Raw genomic sequence first — 21,971 nt, 5'->3', positions numbered from 1 at the left:
GGAGAGAGAAGGAGAAGAGGGGATAGGGAGAGAGGGAGAAGAGGAGAGGAGGGAGAGATAGGGGGGGAGAGGGAGAGGAAAGGGGAGAGGGAGAGGAGGGGGGAGAGATAGGTGGGGGGATGGAGAAGGGGAGAGAGATGGGGAGGCGGGGGAGAGGGAGAAGAGGGTGAGAGAGAGGGAGAAAAGAGGAGGGAGAAGGGGAGAATGAGAAGGTGAGAGAGTTGGGGGAGAGGGAGAGTAGGGGTAAGAGGGGGGTGAGAGAAATAGACGGGGGAGAGAGGGAGAGAAGGGGAGAGATCGAGAGAAGGGGGGAGAGGGAGAGAGAGAGGGGGAGAGGAGGGAGAGATAGGGGAGAGGAATCGGGAGAAAGGGGTGGGGTGGGAGAGACGTGGAGATGAGGGAGAAGAGAGGGAGAGAGAGAGAGAGAGAGAGAGAGAGAGGGGGGGTATGAGAGAGAAAAAGAGTTGCGGAGGGAGAGAGAAAGAAGGGGGGATAGGGAGGGGAGAGATAGGGGGAGAGGAAGGGGGAGAGAGAGGGGACTGGGTAGAGGGAGAAGGGGAGAGAGAGGGGGAGACGTGAGAGGGGGGAGGGGGAGAGAGAAGGGGGAGAAGGGGAAAGGGAGACAGAGGGAAAGGAGTGGAGAGAGGGGGAAGAGGGAGAGAGAGAGAGAGAGAGAGAGAGGGAGAAAGGGAGGAGATGGAGAGGAGGGTGAGAAGGAGAGGAGTTGGAAAGGGAGGGATAGGGGGGACAGAGAGAGGAGGAGAGAGAGGAATAGGGGGCAAGAGTGAGCAGGGGTTAGAAAAAGGAAGAGAGGAGAGAGAAAAGGGAGGAGAGAGAGAAGAAGAGGGGGGAAGGGTTAGGGGGGGGAGAGATCACTACAATGTTCAACAGTTTGGAGTTCCTGCCTTTTGGTAGTGTGTGTGTGTGTGTGTGTGTGTGTGTGTGTGTGTGTGTGTGTGTGTGTGTGTGTGTGTGTGTGTGTGTGTGTGTGTGTGTGTGTGTGTGTGTGTGTGTGTGTGTGTGTGTGTGTGCACCCGCGATATGTATATCCTGTCAGAACATTGTTTTATGTTTGTTGTATCAATAAATGTCAATAAATAAATGGATCATCTCCAAAAGAGAGGCTTTAGTTTGGAGTTAAATAATATGCCACATCTTTCTGATGGATTTCTTTTCTCCCTTTGCTTCTTCTAACCCACAGGTGGCTAATCTGGCTTGTTCAATCTCAAATAATGAAGAAGGAGTAAAGTTAGTTCGTATGGCAGCAACACAGATTGATAGTTTATGCCCACAGGTATGTGTAACAAATGGATATAAAAATATTGAGCCATTAAAAAAGCTTAATACAGTCACAGTCTCATTTTTTTCTAAATTACTATACAAAATTTTGATGTGGTTACATAATCATCTTGAAAAGTTGGGTGTTTTGATGAGGCTTCAAAACCTCTCTGATCCTGACAGCGGGTGACTTGTTACTAGTGATGTGCGAAGGTTTCCTGGTGGAGGAAGTTCCCTCGAAGGGAAAGTTGTTACACATTCAAACAAGTGACATTTGTTAATTCATGTCAATTTAATCATTAAAATGTTAATGAGATCTGGAATCAAATGTATTCTAAATTTGCTCTGCGTGGCTTCATACTGTATCTTCATTACTTTTTCACACATCCCTACTTTCAAGTCCTTAATCAATGCATGAGAAATATCAGTTAGCTGATATCAACAGCATGGTTAGCTGTCCTACTGTATGTGCTCCTGAAGTCTCAAGTCGGGTGATATATATAATACGGCAGGCATAAGCTTGCAGGGGTCCATGTTAAAATGATTTGAGCAAAAGGGGACACTGTGAGTGCTCATTTGCATGTCATTTCCCAGAATCCCTCGCTGCAGTGGAAGCCTTCTATGCTAGGAAACAATGGGGAAAAGCAGGATTGCAGACCTGTCTGAGACATGTGATTGTGCTCACAAGTGATATTTTTATTTGCTAAAAAAAGATTTAATTTTTTTAAAAAGGTTTTATAATAATTATCTTTTTGACTACAACCAAGATTATTCTTTCGTTAGATTGTTAGCCTCATCTGGTAGTAAATCAAATGCAAGTGCAAATACAGTAGACCACTCTGATTACATAGAACAGAGGATGTCCTTTTAAGCATATAATCAGCATGTTGTTTTACATGACGTATGTTTTGTCACCTTTACGTAATAATTTACTCTGAATACTAGGTGATCAATGCAGCTCTGACATTAGCTGCCAGACCTCAAAGTAAAGTCGCTCAGGATAACATGGATGTCTTTAAAGATCAGTGGGAGAAGCAAGTTCGAGTTCTTACGGAAGCTGTTGATGACATTACATCAGTTGACGATTTCCTTTCTGTCTCAGGTATATCTATTAGAAAAGTAACAGTTATTATAATGTATGATGGTAGTGGGACAAATCAACCATTCACCATGCTGTACTAACTATCTGCTTTAACTATACTGTGGAACAGTCCAGGTGAGGCATAATGATTGCCTGCTTCCATTGTTTCTTCGTAGAATATTTCATGCAAGGTAAAGAGTCCTGTTAAACATTATCTTATACGCTTTTTTATTATCTGTAAAATTATCTATCTATCTATCTATCTATCTATCTATCTATCTATCTATCTATCTATCTATCTATCTATCTATCTATCTATCTATCTATCTATATATATAACAAAGAAAAAATCAGTGCTAAATCAACACAATTATTGCAAATATATACTGTGAATAATCCATGTATTGTCCAGATAACCAGATACCAATGAAAAAATGATATAATGGATGGAGTGGGACAGATTCCAGGGGTATTAGCTGCTTCTGATGTATTGACCAGTTCCAGGAAGATTCTAAAAGACAAAAAAAAAGAATTGCATGCCCCATATCGCAATTCAGTTTATTACAATAGTGGTTTGTGAGAAAACCATAAAAATGCACAATCACAAGTGTAGTATTTTAAAACGCAGTTTGTATAACCTGATACTACATACAGTATATATATATATATATATATATATATATATATATATATATATATATATATATGCAGTGTTCGACAAACCTATACATTTGCTTGCCCCGGGCGAGTGGATTTAACCCCCGGGCGAGTAAATATTGGCCCAAGCAGCACACGTTTGGTACTAGGTGGCGAGTAGATTTTTTTGTGTGGCGAGTAGATTTTTTGGTGATTTGTCAACCACTGTATATATATATATATACTACGGGGTTTACATCATTGAAACATTGAGCTGTGGAGGATTGAACCAAAGAATAGGCGCCAGGGACTTTGGTAAAAAATGAACATATTTATTAAACAATCTTTAAAGTTGAACAGTAAAAATTGATCATCAACAACAATAAGGCACATTTGGGATGGATCAGAATTCACCCTCTCAGGGGTCCCAGGGCACACCCCAAAAAGATACTTCTTGGGAGATTTGATGGATAGAGGGGTCCCATGGAATCATATTATTCATTAAAAGAGCATACACAGCACATTTGTGGTGCCCTATATATTCCTGGTTCCTCATTGCCTGGAGCCTTTAAGATATACTGCTTATTGTGTCACGTGGTCTTGTTTTTGATCCCAGAGGGAATAGCCTCCATCCCTTTTCCCTTAGCTTCTCAATATTCTGAATAACTTAAATAAAATAAAACTGGAACTTAAATATAATAGGAAGAATTGAAGAACTGCATGAACTGCTGGGAAAAGAGAATGCAGCTATTTGGTTGGCTATAACTACTCTTTACGTCAAACTTCTATGGGAGTGAAAAATGTCCCACCCCCAATAATGTAACCCATGCTATCTATCTATACATTAACTTCCTAGTAGAGCTCAACCCCGTTATAACGTGGTGCTTGGGGTCCAAAGAATCACATCGAGATATAAGCGGTATACGTTAGAAATAATGTACAATTGTATGCATTGTACAATAAATTATTTAAGATACCAATAATCGTGTTGTAAAGTATTCATAAACATGAAAATTTGGAGCCACTCGTGCATCACGTTACAAGCGGATTCACGTTGTAACAGATCGCGTTATAACGGGGTTGAGCTGTAGCTACTATGATGGAGTTACACACACTATAGTATGAGTGTGTACATGCATACATTGATTTGAATAGTAAATATATTGACATAGACAATTTGTATTGTATCTGTGATGGAACACAGCATATACAGTAATATTCATCATCACAATATATTTTTTCTGGTTAAAATATTCCAAATAAATACAATAGATTCCTACATCAGACTTGAATCCCCCATATATTTTTAATTTTATCAACTTTCCAATATTTCTGACTTAACTCATTGGATAATGAAACATATTTTTTGTGGATACTCCATCTGTTTTAATGGTCAAAGAGCAAATAGGATATATTAATAGAAAAAACATTTAATTTTCCTTCTGTTTCACGTGCTTATTCATACCGAACATAATTCACAGCTGCCTTATACTGTACTGTGAATGTAACATATGTGTGATATAAACACTGACACGTATCCTACATTAAATTCACAATCTATGGAATCTGCTTTTATCATGTCTGAGTTCATCTTAAAAGTGGATCTACTTGTTCACAATGTAATCACCGCCACACATTTTGGCCATTACCAATCCAAAACTCACGGTGACCTTTTTTCAAATGGGTATTTTACAACGGTAGTGAAAGTGAGCTAGTAGGAATCAGGACCTCAAGAAGAAGCCTTTTGTTAAGCTTTGGCACACACATAACTGGGATATATGTCGTTCACACTTCATTTTAAGAAAACAATCTCAGACCCGAATGAACCACAGCAGTAATTCTATGTAAACTCTTTCACCCGAAGTTTAAAAAAAAACAAACTGTGTGTTCAATCTTTACAGAAGTGTCCTAAAAAATAGGTGTGTTTTATGTCAAATGTTATAATATAACATCAATTTTCCTCCACTGTATACAATGTACTAAATGCTATCTATGTCTGTAATATAGCAACGTGGCAGCTCTATTTACTGTTGTAAATCATGTTTGCTGTCGAGGGAATCATACAGTATGTCTTTCACTGCAAAAAACAAACAAAAAAAAACAAAAGAAAGAAAATAAATAGCCACAATGTATAATAGAGTCACTTTTGTATTCTCTTTAATTCTTCTACATTGCAAAGAACGAGACTGACCTTTTTTCACCTCTAATTTAGCCAGTCGTTGGTGTACAAGTAAAGATAAAACATCAGCAAAACACCAACTACATTGTATTTACTCAGAAGCAAGGGCAACTTTGTCAAAATTCAGTTTTGTTACTTTTTATTACAAAAAAAGTCAGCAATGCACATTGGAGTGGAATCAAATGGAGTATGGTCGTGAGTTATGGTAGTTTCTAATGTCCTAGTCGGTGTTATTCAACCATAATTAACTACTCCTACAAACATTTATTGAGATCTATCACTCAGTCCTCTTCTGCATAATCTTTCTATTGCAAATAACATCCCATATTCATTGAATTTATTGTTGTGGTCATACTCATTTGTTACGTTATGATGAAGCAGATGTATGCAGACTTAAGGGTTTAAATGACTTTTTTTCAGCTTGTTATCTGTCCAGCATTTACCAAAAGCGCTGAAAAGCAATTGGCTAAACAGTTGATAATCACTGGTTTTATGCCATCTTGTTACTCTCATTTAGAAGAAAAATCATTTCATGTCCAATTTTAGAGTGAAGACAGTCATATAGAAGACAATCTGGCCATTTTATTAGTTGTACCCTGTAAGATAGGATCAATAATAATGTTAAAGCCAAATATTTCATACCAACTGCCTGCTGTTTTGAACAATTTTGAATAACTCTTTATAAGTTATATTGATTGACGAGAAGATGCCAGCATTTGTTATTACATTTGAGAAATATTTAACAAGTACAGTACGTTGCTGTATAACCAGGTCAAAGATGGGGCAGGCCCACTGCATATACAGGATGCCAGCTAGAAAGACTGTGGCCTTGTTACACTAAGCCCGGTTTAATCAGGTAACATTATCTATAACAGGAACAGACAGTGGTGCCTTGTCATGGTAAGGGGGTACCCAGGCCACTAATGAAAGGTATTTGGCCCGGCTGGGTGCCCTTGAGACATATTTGGGAATTGTAGATTGTCAGCTCTGCAACCCCAGTAATGGCAACAGCACTGTGATTTCAATAAAAATGTATGTGTGTCTCCCACCAGGTATAAGGTGGCGAGACTATTGTGATTTCTAAACGAAATGTATGACTGTGGCAGTGTTTTCCTGTAACCGCATAAAGGAAATATGGTTTTAAAACCCAGTGCTTGGCAGCATAAGCAAGCGGCTTTTAGCTAACTTTCGCTAGGGAGCTCCTAGAACGCTGAGATTTGCTGTGAATGCCATTCGGGCTAAATCATGAAAAACCATCTAACGTAATTTTTATAGAGTTAAATAAAAATTGATGAATTAAAGTCCCCCTATTTTAATTGTACCAATATGTTAGGCACATAGGGATTATCATCTAACATGCCAGAAACAGAGGAAACACTTTATTTGTAATCACTGTCGTTAGTTCCTACAAGGTAACGGCGCATATTCAGCCCTGGACTTTTAAAGCATCCTGCTGGCTCGATGCCACGATGTCTGAAAAAAGTCCGGATTTAAAAGGCGCCGATGTATTAAAGTGTCAAGTGGGGAGGTGTAACACAAGTATCTCCATCTTAGTAAATGTCCGGACAAATGGGCCAGATGTCCGGCCAGCTCAGACAAAATGTCGCCAGGTAAGGGGGCAGTGTCTGGTATGCTAAGCAGCAAAGATGCAAGGTTTGCGCATGCCCTTAGCAAACTAAGAAGCCCTCTGCCAGGTTTTTCAAAGTATTGGCAACTCCGGGATAGGTGGGGAATATTATTCTCACGGAGTAGATTAGCTGCGCGGGTTATGTATAGGACTGTTTAGTGTATTAGAAACCCTGCAGCCCATCGGGAACTAGATTCATTCAAGATTAACATCGTAACAAAGATTCGTAACAAGCTTCAGTAATTCGTAAGAACTAAGGTTCCCAGATCCAACACCACAGCGGCAGAACGAAGGGCGCAGCTCAGGCGGAGTAACAGTGGTTGCGAGCGGCGCCACTGACCGAGGACAGCTTTCCAGCTCTAATTGTGCACAACTCCCGCTCCTGGGAAATTGTGCTTAGAGACTTTATTTCCAAAGATTTCGTTTTGGGTACAAGATTTTTTGTTTGCCCCGTCCCAGCAAGTGTATTTTTAGTGTAACTGTAGACTAATGTGTGTATGTTCTTTTCTGTAATAAATTACAATTTATTTTATCTCTTCGCTTTGCTCAATCAATTATCCAGGTTTTAAGGTGTTAAAATTGCTGGTCTCCCGTGACAAGTCTTTACTCAGGGCTCATAACGTATCATTATCAAAATCAATAATGGACGTTTGTTTTCCCAAGTGTAATACATATCTACAAAGCTAATTATATATAGAAACAATGACCAATATTGTTTGAACAACTTTGCATTAGCTTCAAATAACATGGCGTGTTTTACCTAAAGGTGGCATTACTTTCATCTGTATCCTAAAATAAGGTTTTACTGGAGAGGGAGAGTGTGAGGGAGGAAAAACAATATGTTAAAAAGAAATCAACACCAATAATTAGTATCACAGATCTAGGCTTAAACTGAGACACAGGTTTTCCTTGTAAATATCACGTGTTTGGTCCAGAATCCAAAATATCACGAAATCATATTATTTGACTTTGATAGTAATGCAATCTTTGAAATGAAATGGACACATTGGAATGACGCTGCTCTCGGGAAGGTATCACAAGAACGTTATTCACTTGCCCAAAGAGTACCGTCCTTAGGAGTCCTTGCATTTCTAAATATCAGTTGTCCAATAACTGTGTCATCATCATTACGAGCCTTCCTCTCAACTTTTATAATCATTATAAAATGTTAATTTTCATTGAAACATTGCAACTGAGCTACTGTGAAAACATGTATGTTTTCCTAAAGATAAGTGTGAACAACATGTCCCAGTTATGTGATATGGCAAAGCTTAACAAAAGGCTTATGGTCAAGTGCTTGTGGTCCTTGTGTTTGTACTTTGAGTTACCTTATATCCCTTATTAAGGTGGCATCACCTGGTTAATCTCATTACTGTGTACAGAGTAAAGACCATTTATTTTGGAGCAGTCTGACTGCTTCTTTTGGAACATTTCTGTGATGCTTTTTTTTATAATTAGACCTGTTATGTGCCTTCTAATTAGAGAACAATTTAGACTTAACTCAGCTTCAACGAACAAAACTGCAAAGTTTTTGTGCATTAAAGTCATTGAAGATGTGTTAATTCTATTAAACTGTTATCCGGTTAAACCATCAGCTCTCACCTAAGCTGGCAAATCAAAGGAAGGGGAAGCATCAAATATAATAATATATCATTCCAGAGGGCCAAGTTGTCACCCGAGTTGTGATCAATTAAATTGTCATATATCACAATATAAGCTAATTGACCAATACTTGTGAATTAAAAAGTGCCATACTGTACAGTATCTGTGCATGTCTCTCATTGCATGTGTATTTGCTTATATTTTTAAGAAAACCATATACTTGAGGATGTAAACAAGTGTGTCATAGCTCTGCAAGAAGGAGACGTCGATACACTGGATAGAACTGCAGGTGCTATCAGAGGTCGTGCTGCAAGAGTCATCCACATTATTAACGCAGAAATGGAAAACTATGAAGCAGGTGTTTATACTGATAAGGTTCTTGAAGCAACCAAGTTACTGTCAGAAATTGGTAAGTAGAACAAATGCCACTTGTCATCACATAGTTCTGTTTATAATTGATTCACTAAAGGGTGATACTGAAAAAAATTGGCAATATCAGGGTTTTTTTTCTTAACGACCTATTCACTAAATCCAGATTGCCAGCGGTAAAGCAGTGAAAGGAGGCTTCTTACTACAGTAATACAGTATTTCTGCAAAATGTTTATACATGGCGTAGGCACATACGCATGCAACATTGGTTATTCAACTGCTCTTCTATAATGTCCAATACCTGGAGATATCAGACTACCATAAAATATATTTTCAGTCTTTTATCTCCAACCCTAGCCTGGCGTTAGGTCTATCCTGACTAATGGGCAAATTCAACATGCAGTACTGGGAAGGGGCCGTTTGGGCTGTTTTAAACCGAAAGCCCCCATTGATTCAATGGGGGTTTGGGGCAAAAACAACCAGAACTGTCACTTAGGGGGTAATTCTACTGTGCTGTATAAACTCCAATCTATATAATATCCACTTTACACATAGGCAAGATAACACTAGCCAACATAGGATACAGTGGGTAATAAAAATACATTAAATGAACAAATGATTACTTTTGTAAATATTAACCCCTTGGTAGGCCAAGTGGCCAACTGGGCAGGGTTAAACCCTGCCATGGTGGCTCCTAATGTCTTCTAAGGGGTTTATACAGCTCTTACTCTAATATCCCTATAATTATAACTAATGTGACATTCCCAATAAGGGCCTATACACCATGATATTTATGTACCGGTATATGTATAGGCCAAGTGAAGGTGCACGCATGGTACAAATCTTAGATGCCACAGGTTCTCAAAAAAAGTCGCACCACCATTGCAAGATGAAGAAGTAGTGTCACTCTGGTGCTCTACAGAAAAGTAGAACATTTATTGTAACAAGAACTTGATCTCAAGTTTATGTATATACATAGATAGGGTAGCTATATATACTGTATATGTCCAGTATATCTATTTATATACTTTATATTAAGGGTGGACATTTATTTTTTATTTTTTGGTTTAAAAGAAAATATTTGTGTTTCGGTTGTGGATTTGTTTTTAAAGCGTTTTCATGTTTTGATTTTGTTTCTGGCTTTACCAAAACTTTATTTGTTAGGTTTTTGTTAATTTTTTTTTACAAAATTATGAAAATTATATTAATGCCAAGTAATCCAAATACAGTACTAGTTGATAAACATCTAGCCTGCTGTTCTGGCTTAGCATCTAAATAATATTTGGGTTTTTGGTTTAAAAAAAAAAATCTTAAAGTTTTTTAATTGTTTTTGTAATGGAAGTTGTGTGTGTGTTTGTGTGTGTGTGTGTGTATCTATATATATATATATATATATATATATATATATATATATAAAACAAAAAAGAAAAGCGCCCAATCCAAGTGCAATATGTTATCTTTACAAATTTCAAATTTGGTTACATTTTATTATTTTTAATTTAAAACATTTTTTATTGATATGTTTTTATATTTCATATAATTCTTGGATTATAATTGGTATTGCTCACCATATTATCAAGCGCAGTCCCTGTTTTTTTTTTCTCTCTCTCTATAATATATATATATAGCCTATAGGGAACCATGTTAAAAATGGTTTTTGAAGTAAAAAGTGGCACTGTGTGCTCATTTGCATGTCATTTCCCAGAATCCCTTGCTGCAGTGGAAGTGTGCTGTTTGCTGGGTGATAATGGTGAAAGGCGGGGTTGCAGACCTGCCTAAGACATGCAGATGAGCATACAGTTGTATTTACATTTGTATGTATATATATATATATATATATATATATATATATATATATATATATACTAATCTGGGGGTGGGGGAAGGGAAGGGGACAGGGGAAGGGGAAGCTCCCGCGTCAGCAAAATGAGGATAGTATATGAAATCAAATAACACACAAACTGGTGCAATAGAGGATAAACTATAATAACAACATAAACAGACAGACAAGTTCCTCCTTGAATGCACTCAGAAAGGTAAGTCAGAGCGATATGGTTGATAACATTAAAAACCTTTTAATCACCAAATAGTAAGAACATATTGTAAAGAGGGAAATGGTAGAGGTAGTCCACGGCCAGTCCCTTAAAACAAACCAAGAAAAGATCTTCCTAAATAGGTGTATGGAAGATAGTGGGGACAATACACCACCTAGGTGTGGGCTACAGAAAAATGCAAAGTCTCGCCACAAAATAACTTCAGACTTGAGAACCTGTCCTGTTGGCAGGAATTCTATTATCAAAAACCAGCACACCTATAGAAAAAAGTATGCTGATACTAGATCTGAAGAAGGTGTGGGCTACAGAAAACTGCAAAGTCTCGCCACAAATTAACTTCAGACTTGAAAACCTGTCCTGTTGGCAGGAATTCTATTATCAAAAAACCGGCACACCTATAAAAAAAAGTATGCTGATACTAGATCTGAAGAGGCGGTTCATATACAGTTCGTGAGTCATAAAGCCCTTACATCCGTATACATAGACCACAAGGAATGGGGGTGTATGTCAACTCCAGAACACAAATGAAGTCAACGAATGATGTGGAGAGTAATACATATAACATAAATTAAACCACATACATAACTATTAACTACGTGGCTAGTGAGTAGTAACCTCTGCGTAGGGCAAGCACAAAGCGTGCTCTGCTAGTGCCCAGAGGCACGGTTCAGTGACCGTATCCAGTTATGGCCTCAGAATAATATAACACAGTTAATGCAGAGGTCACTGCCCAAACAGGTGTATGGACGATAGTGGGGACAATACACCACCTAGGTGTGGGCTACAGAAAACTGCAAAGTCTCGCCACAAAGTAACTTCAGACTTGAGAACCTGTCCTGTTGGCAGGAATTCTATTATCAAAAACCAGCACACCTATAGAAAAAAGTATGCTGATACTAGATCTGAAGAAGGTGTGGGCTACAGAAAACTGCAAAGTCTCGCCACAAAGTAACTTCAGACTTGAAAACCTGTCCTGTTGGCAGGAATTCTAATATCAAAAAACCGGCACACCTATAGAAAAAAGTATGCTGATACTAGATCTGAAGAGGCGGTTCATATACAGTTCGTGAGTCATAAAGCCCTTACATCCGTATACATAGACCACAAAGAATGGGGGTGTATGTCAACTCCAAAACACAAATGAAGTCAACAGATGATGTGGAGAGTAATACATATAACATAAATTAAACCACATACAAAGCTATTATCTAGTATCAGCATACTTTTTTCTATAGGTGTGCTGGTTTTTGATAATAGAATTCCTGCCAACAGGACAGGTTCTCAAGTCTGAAGTTACTTTGTGGCGAGACTTTGCAGTTTTCTGTAGCCCACACCTAGGTGGTGTATTGTCCCCACTATCGTCCATGCACCTGTTTGGGCAGTGACCTCTGCATTAACTGTGTTATATTATTCTGAGGCCATAACTGGATACGGTCACTGAACCGTGCCTCTGGGCACTAGCAGAGCACGCTTTGTGCTTGCCCTACGCAGAGGTTACTACTCACTAGCCACATAGTTAATAGTTATGTATGTGGTTTAATTTATGTTATATGTATTACTCTCCACATCATTCGTTGACTTCATTTGTGTTCTGGAGTTGACATACACTCCCATTCCTTGTGGTCTATGTATACGGATGTAAGGGCTTTATGACTCACGAACTGTATATGAACCGCCTCTTCAGATCTAGTATCAGCATACTTTTTCTATAGGTGTGCCGGTTTTTTGATAATAGAATTCCTGCCAACAGGACAGGTTTTCAAGTCTGAAGTTACTTTGTGGCGAGACTTTGCAGTTTTCTGTAGCCCACACCTTCTTCAGATCTAGTATCAGCATACTTTTTTCTATAGGTGTGCTGGTTTTTGATAATAGAATTCCTGCCAACAGGACAGGTTCTCAAGTCTGAAGTTATTTTGTGGCGAGACTTTGCATTTTTCTGTAGCCCACACCTAGGTGGTGTATTGTCTCCACTATCTTCCATACACCTATTTAGGAAGATCTTTTCTTGGTTTGTTTTAAGGGACTGGCCGTGGACTACCTCTACCATTTCCCTCTTTACAATATGTTCTTACTATTTGGTGATTAAAAGGTTTTTAATGTTATCAACCATATCGCTCTGACTTACCTTTCTGAGTGCATTCAAGGAGGAACTTGTCTGTCTGTTTATGTTGTTATTATATATATATATATATATATATATATATATAATATTATATATATATATATATATAACATCTGCCTATACTGTAAGTTGTAAGAGTATAACAATATTTTATAAAATCCCCAGGTCAATATAGTTGGTTGTAAATATATGTTGCTGTCCTTGATAACAATGTTCTACACTAAACTCAATACCATGATGTGTAGCACTGATCTTTCATCTCAGAGTAAAACAGTTGGCCAAAGTGCCTTGTATTATCCATCATGCAATCACGAGTACTGCCTGAGGCAATATCTTTTTTTCCCCCTCTTCAAAAGTGTGAGTGACAGGTAGACCATTACCACCTGAGAAACATACATCCCTCCTGGATCTTAGAATTGTGACAGCAGCTTGCTCAATGCTGGCTGCAATCAATACCAATTGGCAAGGAAATGTGCATAGAAAAAAACATAACTTTTTTTTCTTTCTTTCTTTTTTTTTTTGTGAAGTTATGCCCCGTTTTGCTGAACAAGTTGAGGTTGCTATTGAAGCTTTAAGTACAAATGTTCCCCAACCATTTGAGGAAAATGAATTCATTGATGCATCCCGATTGGTTTATGATGGAGTGCGGGACATAAGGAAAGCTGTTTTGATGATAAGGGTAAGTACAAAGAAATATATATATGTAGCACTGTTTCCCCCACCCTATGGTAGATGTGGCAGCTACTGAGTGTATGTGATGCTTTACCTGCGGCTCACTGGAGGCCTGAACCTCCGCTGCTGGAAGCCTGGGGTGTACTTGGATCATCTGGTTACAGCACCTTCACCTGTGAGGGATCCTGACAGTGCCGGATAATCCCCTTCACAGGACCCAATGCAATAAATACACACAGCATATATAATAACAGGTTTACTGACATGCAAATGGTAACACAATAATACATATAACTCAGGCCTCGCACAGCCTTACCCACACAACGTATCCCACTGTCCAACTACTTAGTCCACACCCCGGTGAGAGTGTCCCCAATGTACGGAGGTGCCCTGGTCACCTACCCAACCTAGTGTCCACCAGAAGAGTGTAACAGCGCTGCCCACAGTGTTTATAGTTGGTGCACTTGTTTAGGGTTGTGATATCTGCCGAATGTTCTGGCACCCGGTACCACCAGCTGATGATAGAACCGTCTGATCCAGCACCGTCGCCGACCATGTGGTGTCCGCCTCCACGTGGGATGGTATCCAGCTGGAGGGTCCAAAGTGAAGATAGTCTCTAGACCAGTGCTGCGCGGCATCACTGCTGGGTCCCTGACTCTGACCAGCTAATGGGGCAGTGTCCCTGTCTAAGGGCTAGTATGTGTGGGCCTATCAGGGCACCTCTGGCCTAGTGCAGGGGCCACAGACACCCTATACATTCAACCTCACCTCTTGGTGTCCCAGCTCCGACTGAAGAGCAATGTCTGAGCGCACCAAATGTATTCACTTGTTGCAGTTGATTTCTGTAGCCCCATTGGCTGATGTGTGCCATGTGACCTGCAGCCCTATTGCCTTCTGGGGGCTGTAGTCCCCATGGAGCCCTATCTCTAAGATGGCCACTGCTGCTGTATTGCCACTGCGGATGCGTGCCCTATTTTGCCGCCGCAACAACCGGCACCTCTCTGCGCACGCGCAGGACATCTGCACGCGCCTGTCCATCCAAGGTGGCGGGACACTCGGCAGAGCTCAGGCGACCGGATCACCAGCCTGGCTGCCGCTGCGCACCCTGTACCTCCCTGGCACTCTGCGGTGGTTCCCCCGCTATAGCGGAGGTAAGCGGGGAACCAAAGAAGGCCAAGGCGGAGCCCAAAGGGAGACCGGCCACATTCTCCCCCTGGTGAAAGAACCAATGTCCCCACTTGGGAATGACATAAACATCAACACAATATAATTATATAATAAAAATGCTTTGAGGCATATACAACTTAACACATTGTCATGACTTTACATTAGGTTAAACATCTCCTTGAACATGGAAAAGAAGTTATATCAGTGGCGCTCAACACTGTTGAGTGTTGAGCGCCACTGATATAACTTCTTTTCCACTTCTATAGCCTGACTAGGGGTCAGGGTTATATCACCGGCTGCCAGCTCACTGTGGGATATAGCGCTACCTATTTGTTTTATCTCCTTGAACATGACAATTACAGATTTTATTTTGCTCCAAGACCACTGCTGAGATTCGTTGTGGGGTGCCCCTAACAAATCATAGGCTACCCGGTTGGGAGGGTACCTTACGCATTGGCTTGGGCGAAGCTCCTCTGCAACTCCCTCTGGGGAGTAGTAATCGTACGCTTGAGGCTCAGTCTCTCTCATTTGGGGTGCTACAGTCTCTGAAATGCCTCTGGTGGGTACAAAACAAGGACTTCTGGGGTCCAGAGGAGGGCTCATTGGAGCCACCGGAGTAGGTGTATGTGGCCTGGGCCCATTACCCGTTGCTCCTTCGGGAGGTGGCTCCTTGATTTTGATCTGCACTACTTGAGGGTCCTTCCATTGGATCCTCGGTTGTTTCAGTTACTGTCTCTGAATTCTCGTCAGAACCTTTTGGCTCACCGGCCAATGATGTAGCCTCTATTTCTGGATCGTCATCCCCCACTTGCGGGATTGTCAAGAGATGGTTGCGGTGCCTGACCTTTACCCAGCTATCCGTATCTCTTATGCGGTAGACGGGAGGTCCCGCATCTGAGATTCCACCTCAAATACTCGTCGTGCCAACGGTCAGCCAGTTTGTGCGGAGGAGAATGGCGGCTCCAGGACGAATTTCCCGATGGCGGATCTTATGGTCGTAGCGCCGTTTGTTACTGACATTCAGATGAGCTGATGCTTTCCCCGCTAATTGGTAGGTTCATTGCAGGATTTCTTGGAGCCTCTGTACGTACTTGAAGTGCGTCCTGTTAAGACGTATATCTACAGGAAGCCTGCTTCTCACTGGAACATTAAGAAGTAAGGAGTGTATCCCGTAGATTGGTGGTGGGTGCAGTTATAGGTGTGCACCAAGGACTCCACATGTTTACTCCACTCCTTTTTCTGAGAACCCTTTAAGGTGCCGAGCATGTCGAGGAGGGTCTGGTTGAACCTCTCCGGCAGAGCATCTCCCTCTGGATGGTAAGGGGTCGTTCGGCACTTGGTGATGTTCAGTAGTTTCAGCAACTCCCGGATGAGGTTACTTTCAAAGTCCCAGCCTTGATCGGAGTGTAGGCGATTGGTTAGTTCATAATGTTGGAAGTACCGCTCCCACAATATCTTGGCCACTGTAATGGCCTTCTGGTCTTTGGTTGGAAAGGTTTTGGCGTAACGGGTGTAGTGAACTGTGATCACTAGTACATTGCCGATGCCTCAGGCATCTGGTTCTCAATGCATACAAGGTCCAGGGGACCCGAGCTCTTCAGGTGAGCCATTGGAGAGGCTCCAGTTGGGAGTGTCTTTTGCTGCATGAACAGTGAACATCGGCGGCAATGGTGTTCTACCGACTCTCTCATCCAAGGCCAGAAAAAACGGTCTCATATTAAACCAAAGCTCTTGTCCACTCCAAGATGCCCATGATCATCGTGTAGTGATCGGAGGACCATATGCTGTAGGTTCCTGGGCCTTCTATCCGGGTGGTTATGGTATTGAACCACCCAATAGAGTAGACCCTTGTCGATTTCAAATTCGTCCATTTCACGCATTAGTATTGCGACCGTGACGTTGGGAGCACATTTCATCATTGAGGGCCTGTTTTGCTGGACGGCCTGGCGGATAGATCCAGCCACTGGATCCCGTATCTGGTACTGCACCAGATATATCCAGTCGATAATCTTGTCTGTGGTGATATGCATTCCACCTGGGTGGCAATAGGCGGCAGGGATAGCCTTGGATTGACATCTCAATGAATCTGCAACCCTCAGTTCTGAGAAGGCCACTTTATCTTCCACGATAGTTGCAGTCAAGCACATAGCCCACATTCCTGGTCCAGGGATTTCTTTCCAGAGGTCGTCGTCCGGTGTGGTAATCAGTCCCGGTCTTCTGGATAGAGCATCGGCTCCGATGTTCAGGGAATCTGATTTTGTTTTTCAACGTAAACTGGTAGTTCAAGAGGGCCGCCAGCCATCTGTGGCTGGTGGCATCCAGTGTGGTGGACATCAATATGTACGTCAACAGATTGTTTTCCATTCGCACTTCGAATGTGACTCCATATAGGTAGTCGTGGAGTTTGTCCCCAATTGCCCACTTGAGAGTGAGGAATTCCAGATTGTGGACAGGATAATTCTGCTCGCTGGGGGTTAAGGTACCACTGATGTATGCTATGGGCCAGAGGCCAGCTGGGTACTTTTGATGCAAGACTGGAACAAGCCGTTTAAGCTTGCATCCACATGAAGGATATAGGGTTACTCGGGGATGGCGTAAGCTAAGGCGGGTGCCTCTGTTAGGCTCTTCTTTAGGCCGATGAACGCCATTTCACAGGCTGACGTCCACTTGTCGTCGAAGGGGAGACGCGTGAATGTGGCTTTCTGCCCTGTAACCTCAGGGTTTATCTTGAGAAGGTTGTTGAGGACCTTTGCTTTGCTTGAATATCCCTCCATGAAGCGATGATAGAACCTGCAGAATCCAAGGAAGGAGCATAGCTCCTTTACATTTTTGGGTCTCGGCCAGTTCACCACAACTTCGACTTTGGTGGGGTCGGTAGCTATTCTATCCGCAGACACTATGTATCCCACTTTGGTCACTGACATGTGACAGAACCAGCTTTTGTCCAGGGACAACTTCAAGCCTTCTTTGCTCAGCCTGTCCTGCACTTTTAGCAGACGTTCCTCTTGCTCCTCCAGAGTCTTACCGAAAATAATGATATCGTACAAGTAGACTAAGCATGCTCGTGGGTTCATGTTTTCTCCATCAGACGCTGAAATGTTGCTGGGCACACAAATGCCTTTGGGGCATGCAGGTGAATTGATAGAAGCCAAGGGGACATACAAATGCCGTCTTCTCTTAGTCTTCAGCGCTCATAGGTACCTGGTAGTACCCAGACCTCAGGTCCAGTATACTAAACCACTGGCTTCTCGACAGTGCGTTGAGCATCTCCTCAATTCATGGCAGGGTGTACTGATTAGGCACAGTGTGGTTGTTCAGGGTCCGAAAGTCAACACACAATTGGACAGACCATTCTTCTTTCGCACCACTACGATCGATGGCGAGTAGGGGCAATGGGATTCTGTCACAATGCCTGCCGTCTCCATTTCTTGTAGAATGTCTCTCACGTCCTCCACATCTCTGGGAGCGATGCACCGGGAACGCTCCCGGAAGGGTGCAGTATCGCTCAGCCGGATGGTGTGCTGGGCGTTTCAGCTACACCCCACATCCATTTCGCTGGGGGAGAACATGTCCCGGCGTTCTTCCAACCTGGCCGTTAGCCGCTCCCACCACTCGGCGGACAGAGTTGATTCCCCAAAGTCGAATACCAGTCCAGCCGGTTGATCTCGCACGGCAGCGGTGTTCACTTTGATGGCCATCGTCTCAATGGGGGTGACTGGATATATTCGACCCAGCCTCTGACCTTGATCGAAGGACATGGGGTAAGGGGAGATATTCTGAATGAACACCTTTGTTCGCCCAGGAATTTTCGACATCTACTCCGTACTTCTGGCACGAGCTTGTAGCCTCGGTTAGCGTCATCTTCAGGCATACTCTCTAGGGAGAAGTACTGATCAGCCTCATCACGGCCCGGATAGCAGCCCAATGCGTCCATGCACTTAACTCCCCCTGGTGAAATCTCGGTTAACCCCGCTTGGAGGTTGAAGAGGTCCCCATACCCATCTTGGGCTGATATTTTGCAGCACTCTTCCCTTAGTGATAAACTAGAAAAATATATACCCTATAACTCAGCGCAAAAAAAAAAAAAAAAAAATATATATATATAAAGTGTAAATACAATATGTGAATAATAAGCTTATTTCTAAGTGAAAGCTGCCACGGGGTCTCTGCCAAACAAATTCCTCACAAACTCATTACAAACAATTATACAAAAAATGCAATGACCCGGCGCTTCAGGCTACAACAATACCCCAGTCCAATGATTAGTCCATATAGATATGGAAAGTTCTTTTCAATATTCCAGCTGATGGAGCGATGGTGATCCAATTGCTGGCTGCTGGTTCCGAACTCCTCCTAGTATGTAATGGACAAAAAGGAAAAGACCATTGCGCAGCCACTAGAATCCATGAATAACTCCACAACAGATTAAAGTAATGAACTTAAAGACTTGCTGTGTTGTTGTTCCTTTGAGACAATCTGTGCTTTTAACCTCTTCTCTTCCAGATATCACGAATCCCACGTGTTGTATGTCTATCCTCCAGGTTTTCTGTCTGTTCACAGCATTACCACTTGGTCATAGTTCCCATGTGTTCCCAGAAAGGAAATAACATGAAAGATGATGGTGCAGATTGATAAAAATGTATTACAATAAAAATAAAGAACAGGCAAGGGCTTACTCACATAAACCAGGCTGTATAAAAACAGCTGACAACGTGCCGTCCGCAGCTTGATACAATCAGGTAGGCAGATTTCTGGGAGGATGGCGCTATTGTTGTTTGCAAACCCTGAAGTGGCGTCTAACTCTCAGTAGTTACTCTGCGAGATTCACCCCCTCTATTTGCTATAGCTTCCTCTATCTCAGCTTGAGGTGGCCAGCACTGCAGAATGTGCTCTGCTCACCTCTCTGGGTAACTGCCGTCAGCCCGCGCTAAGCCTCGTGATGTCACACTCTGGCGTCTCTCCTGATCTCTATGCTTCTGCTTCTGAAGACCGTGTCAGTTCTAGCTCCTCCCTCTCCATACGCGTTTCGTGACGCAATGTGGTCACTTCATCAGTGAATCCAGAAAACCTGGAGGATAGACATACAACACGTGGGATTCGTGATATCTGGAAGAGAAGAGGTTAAAAGCACAGATTGTCTCAAAGGAACAACAACACAGCAAGTCTGTAAGTTCATTACTTTAATCTGTTGTGGAGTTATTCATGGATTCTAGTGGCTGCGCAATGGTCTTTTCCTTTTTGTCCATTACATACTAGGAGGAGTTCGGAACCAGCAGCCAGCAATTGGATCACCATCGCTCCATCAGCTGGAATATTGAAAAGAACTTTCCATATCTATATGGACTAATCATTGGACTGGGGTATTGTTGTAGCCTGAAGCACCGGGTCATTGCATTTTTTGTATAACTCTTCCCTTAGTACTGGTTGGATTTGTAGGGAAGACAAGGATAGTTCGCCGGCCTCTTGCAGGTATGCTCGGATCACCGCCCGCACCGCATTGGTGTTGGTCTCCAATATGATGGTGGAGCTTGGGTGTTCTCGGGGCTCAGGGAATATCAGAGCCTCCACATCCATGGTGTGAGACTTTCTGGTGTTCAGCTGCGTTATCTCCAGCCTAACTTTCACCATGCCGTTGATGGGGTACTCCTCATTGCTGAGTCCCACAACTTCATCTTGTCCACCGACTGCAAGGGCAGGTGCTTAAGATGTTGGTCATAGAAAGTGCGGTATACAATGGTCACTTGGGACCCAGTGTCCAGCAAAGCTGATGCATATATGCCATCCACGAGGATGCGTATGTTGACGGACGGTCCCACGCGACCGATGGGGATGTTTCATCGGGACTTGGCTCTGGTGTGCTCTCTGGGGACGTGGAGGGTGTTTCTGCTGACTGAACCTTGCAGATTATGGACTTAGGGTGGGATGTCCTAGTTTTTTTTTCTTTTTCTGGACAGTTCCAGGAGAAGTGACCCTTTTGAAGCACAGTTGAAGCAGACTACGTCACTCTGCCACAGTTGAAGCAGACTATGTCACTCTGGTTCACCTCAGTCCAGAAGGTAGGAGATCCTCTCCTAGGCGTTCTGGGAGCGGAGGCAGGTGCCGTGGGAGGAGGGTCATCTCTGGAGCCTTCTGCCTCCTTGGGCTTTGGGGTCGACGCCCCTTTGAGCTCATCCTTGTTGGACTCTTTAGATTTCTTGGGGGTGTGGAAGTGTAGTTGCACTTCCTGTTTCCGGATGTGGCTCATCAGAGCCATGTAGCTGGGGTGTGTGGTAGCCGGAGGGGCGCATCGCATCATGAGGGCCACTAGGTATGAGGGTAGGGATCTTTTCAGAAGTTGTTTCAACCAGTACTGGTCCACCATTGCAGCTGATATGACTCTCTTGGAGAGTAGCGTCCATAATGATAGTTGTAGTCTTCGGACGAAAGCGGACAGTTCTTCTCCTTCCTTTTGGCTGAGAGCCCAGAAATGAACCAGGAGTTTGTCCTCATCGTCTTCGTCCATGTAAGATTGGGCTAGGAGTTCCACCAACTCATGAGCGGTGACTTCTCCCTTGGTTTCACGGTGCATTCGCACCAGTTGAGAAGCCAGTGGTCAGAGGCACTTGACCAGCCACTGTCTCTTGATGACCTCGGAGCAGGACCACTCGTCAAGCACGTGGAGAGCATGTTCTTTCCGGTATTGACCAGTTCTTCCCCCAAGGTTGTGGGCATTATCCCTGAGAACTCCTTGAACTTCCTATATTTTTGGGATTGGTCAGACAGTGTTTAAGCTTCTACCAATTGGGGTAGTGTTACACACAGGGCGGAAGTTCCCGGAGACAGGTGACTGTAAAAGGCTGATCCCTGACTAGGAGCTTGCACGAGCCAGTTCTTGTATAGGCTAGTGGTACGTGTCTCTGATATAACACTTGAGGTGAAGGTTACCCTGGGTATGGGTTAGTCAGCCCTGATGGATGTACTTGAGGTCAGGGCGGGAGTCCTCCATACCCCGGGGGTGTAGGAAGAGGATGCATCAGCCTGATAGGGGTCCTCTGAGGAGAGTCACGGGGTAACAAGACCGTGGGAGGTGATAGCCTGGGGTATATGAGTGGGTAACCCTAGGGCAGGGCCTCTGATTAATTTAGCTCATGAGGAGCCTCTTCCAGGCATATTTCTTACCTGGTGGCCAGTAGTACGGCACTTCA

The 21,971-nt window shown here is 42.7% G+C and overlaps 1 protein-coding gene across 5 annotated transcripts in view; it reads left to right on the top strand.

Annotated features, from left to right (window-relative positions):
* CTNNA2 (catenin alpha 2) overlaps positions 1–21,971 on the top strand; it is a 1,818,882-nt gene that overhangs the window by 1,596,476 nt on the left and 200,435 nt on the right. For all 5 annotated transcript variants that reach the window (XM_075572319.1, XM_075572294.1, XM_075572328.1 and 2 more), the window contains exons 10-13: positions 1,202–1,294; positions 2,224–2,380; positions 8,612–8,812; positions 13,476–13,627. In XM_075572319.1, the coding sequence (XP_075428434.1) occupies positions 1,202–1,294; positions 2,224–2,380; positions 8,612–8,812; positions 13,476–13,627 (603 nt within the window). The remainder of the gene's footprint in view (positions 1–1,201; positions 1,295–2,223; positions 2,381–8,611; positions 8,813–13,475; positions 13,628–21,971) is intronic.

Source organism: Ascaphus truei, chromosome 1 (genome assembly GCF_040206685.1).
Source record: "Ascaphus truei isolate aAscTru1 chromosome 1, aAscTru1.hap1, whole genome shotgun sequence".
Classification (NCBI taxonomy): Eukaryota; Metazoa; Chordata; class Amphibia; order Anura; family Ascaphidae; genus Ascaphus; species Ascaphus truei.
This window is presented reverse-complemented; position numbering and strand designations above follow the sequence as displayed.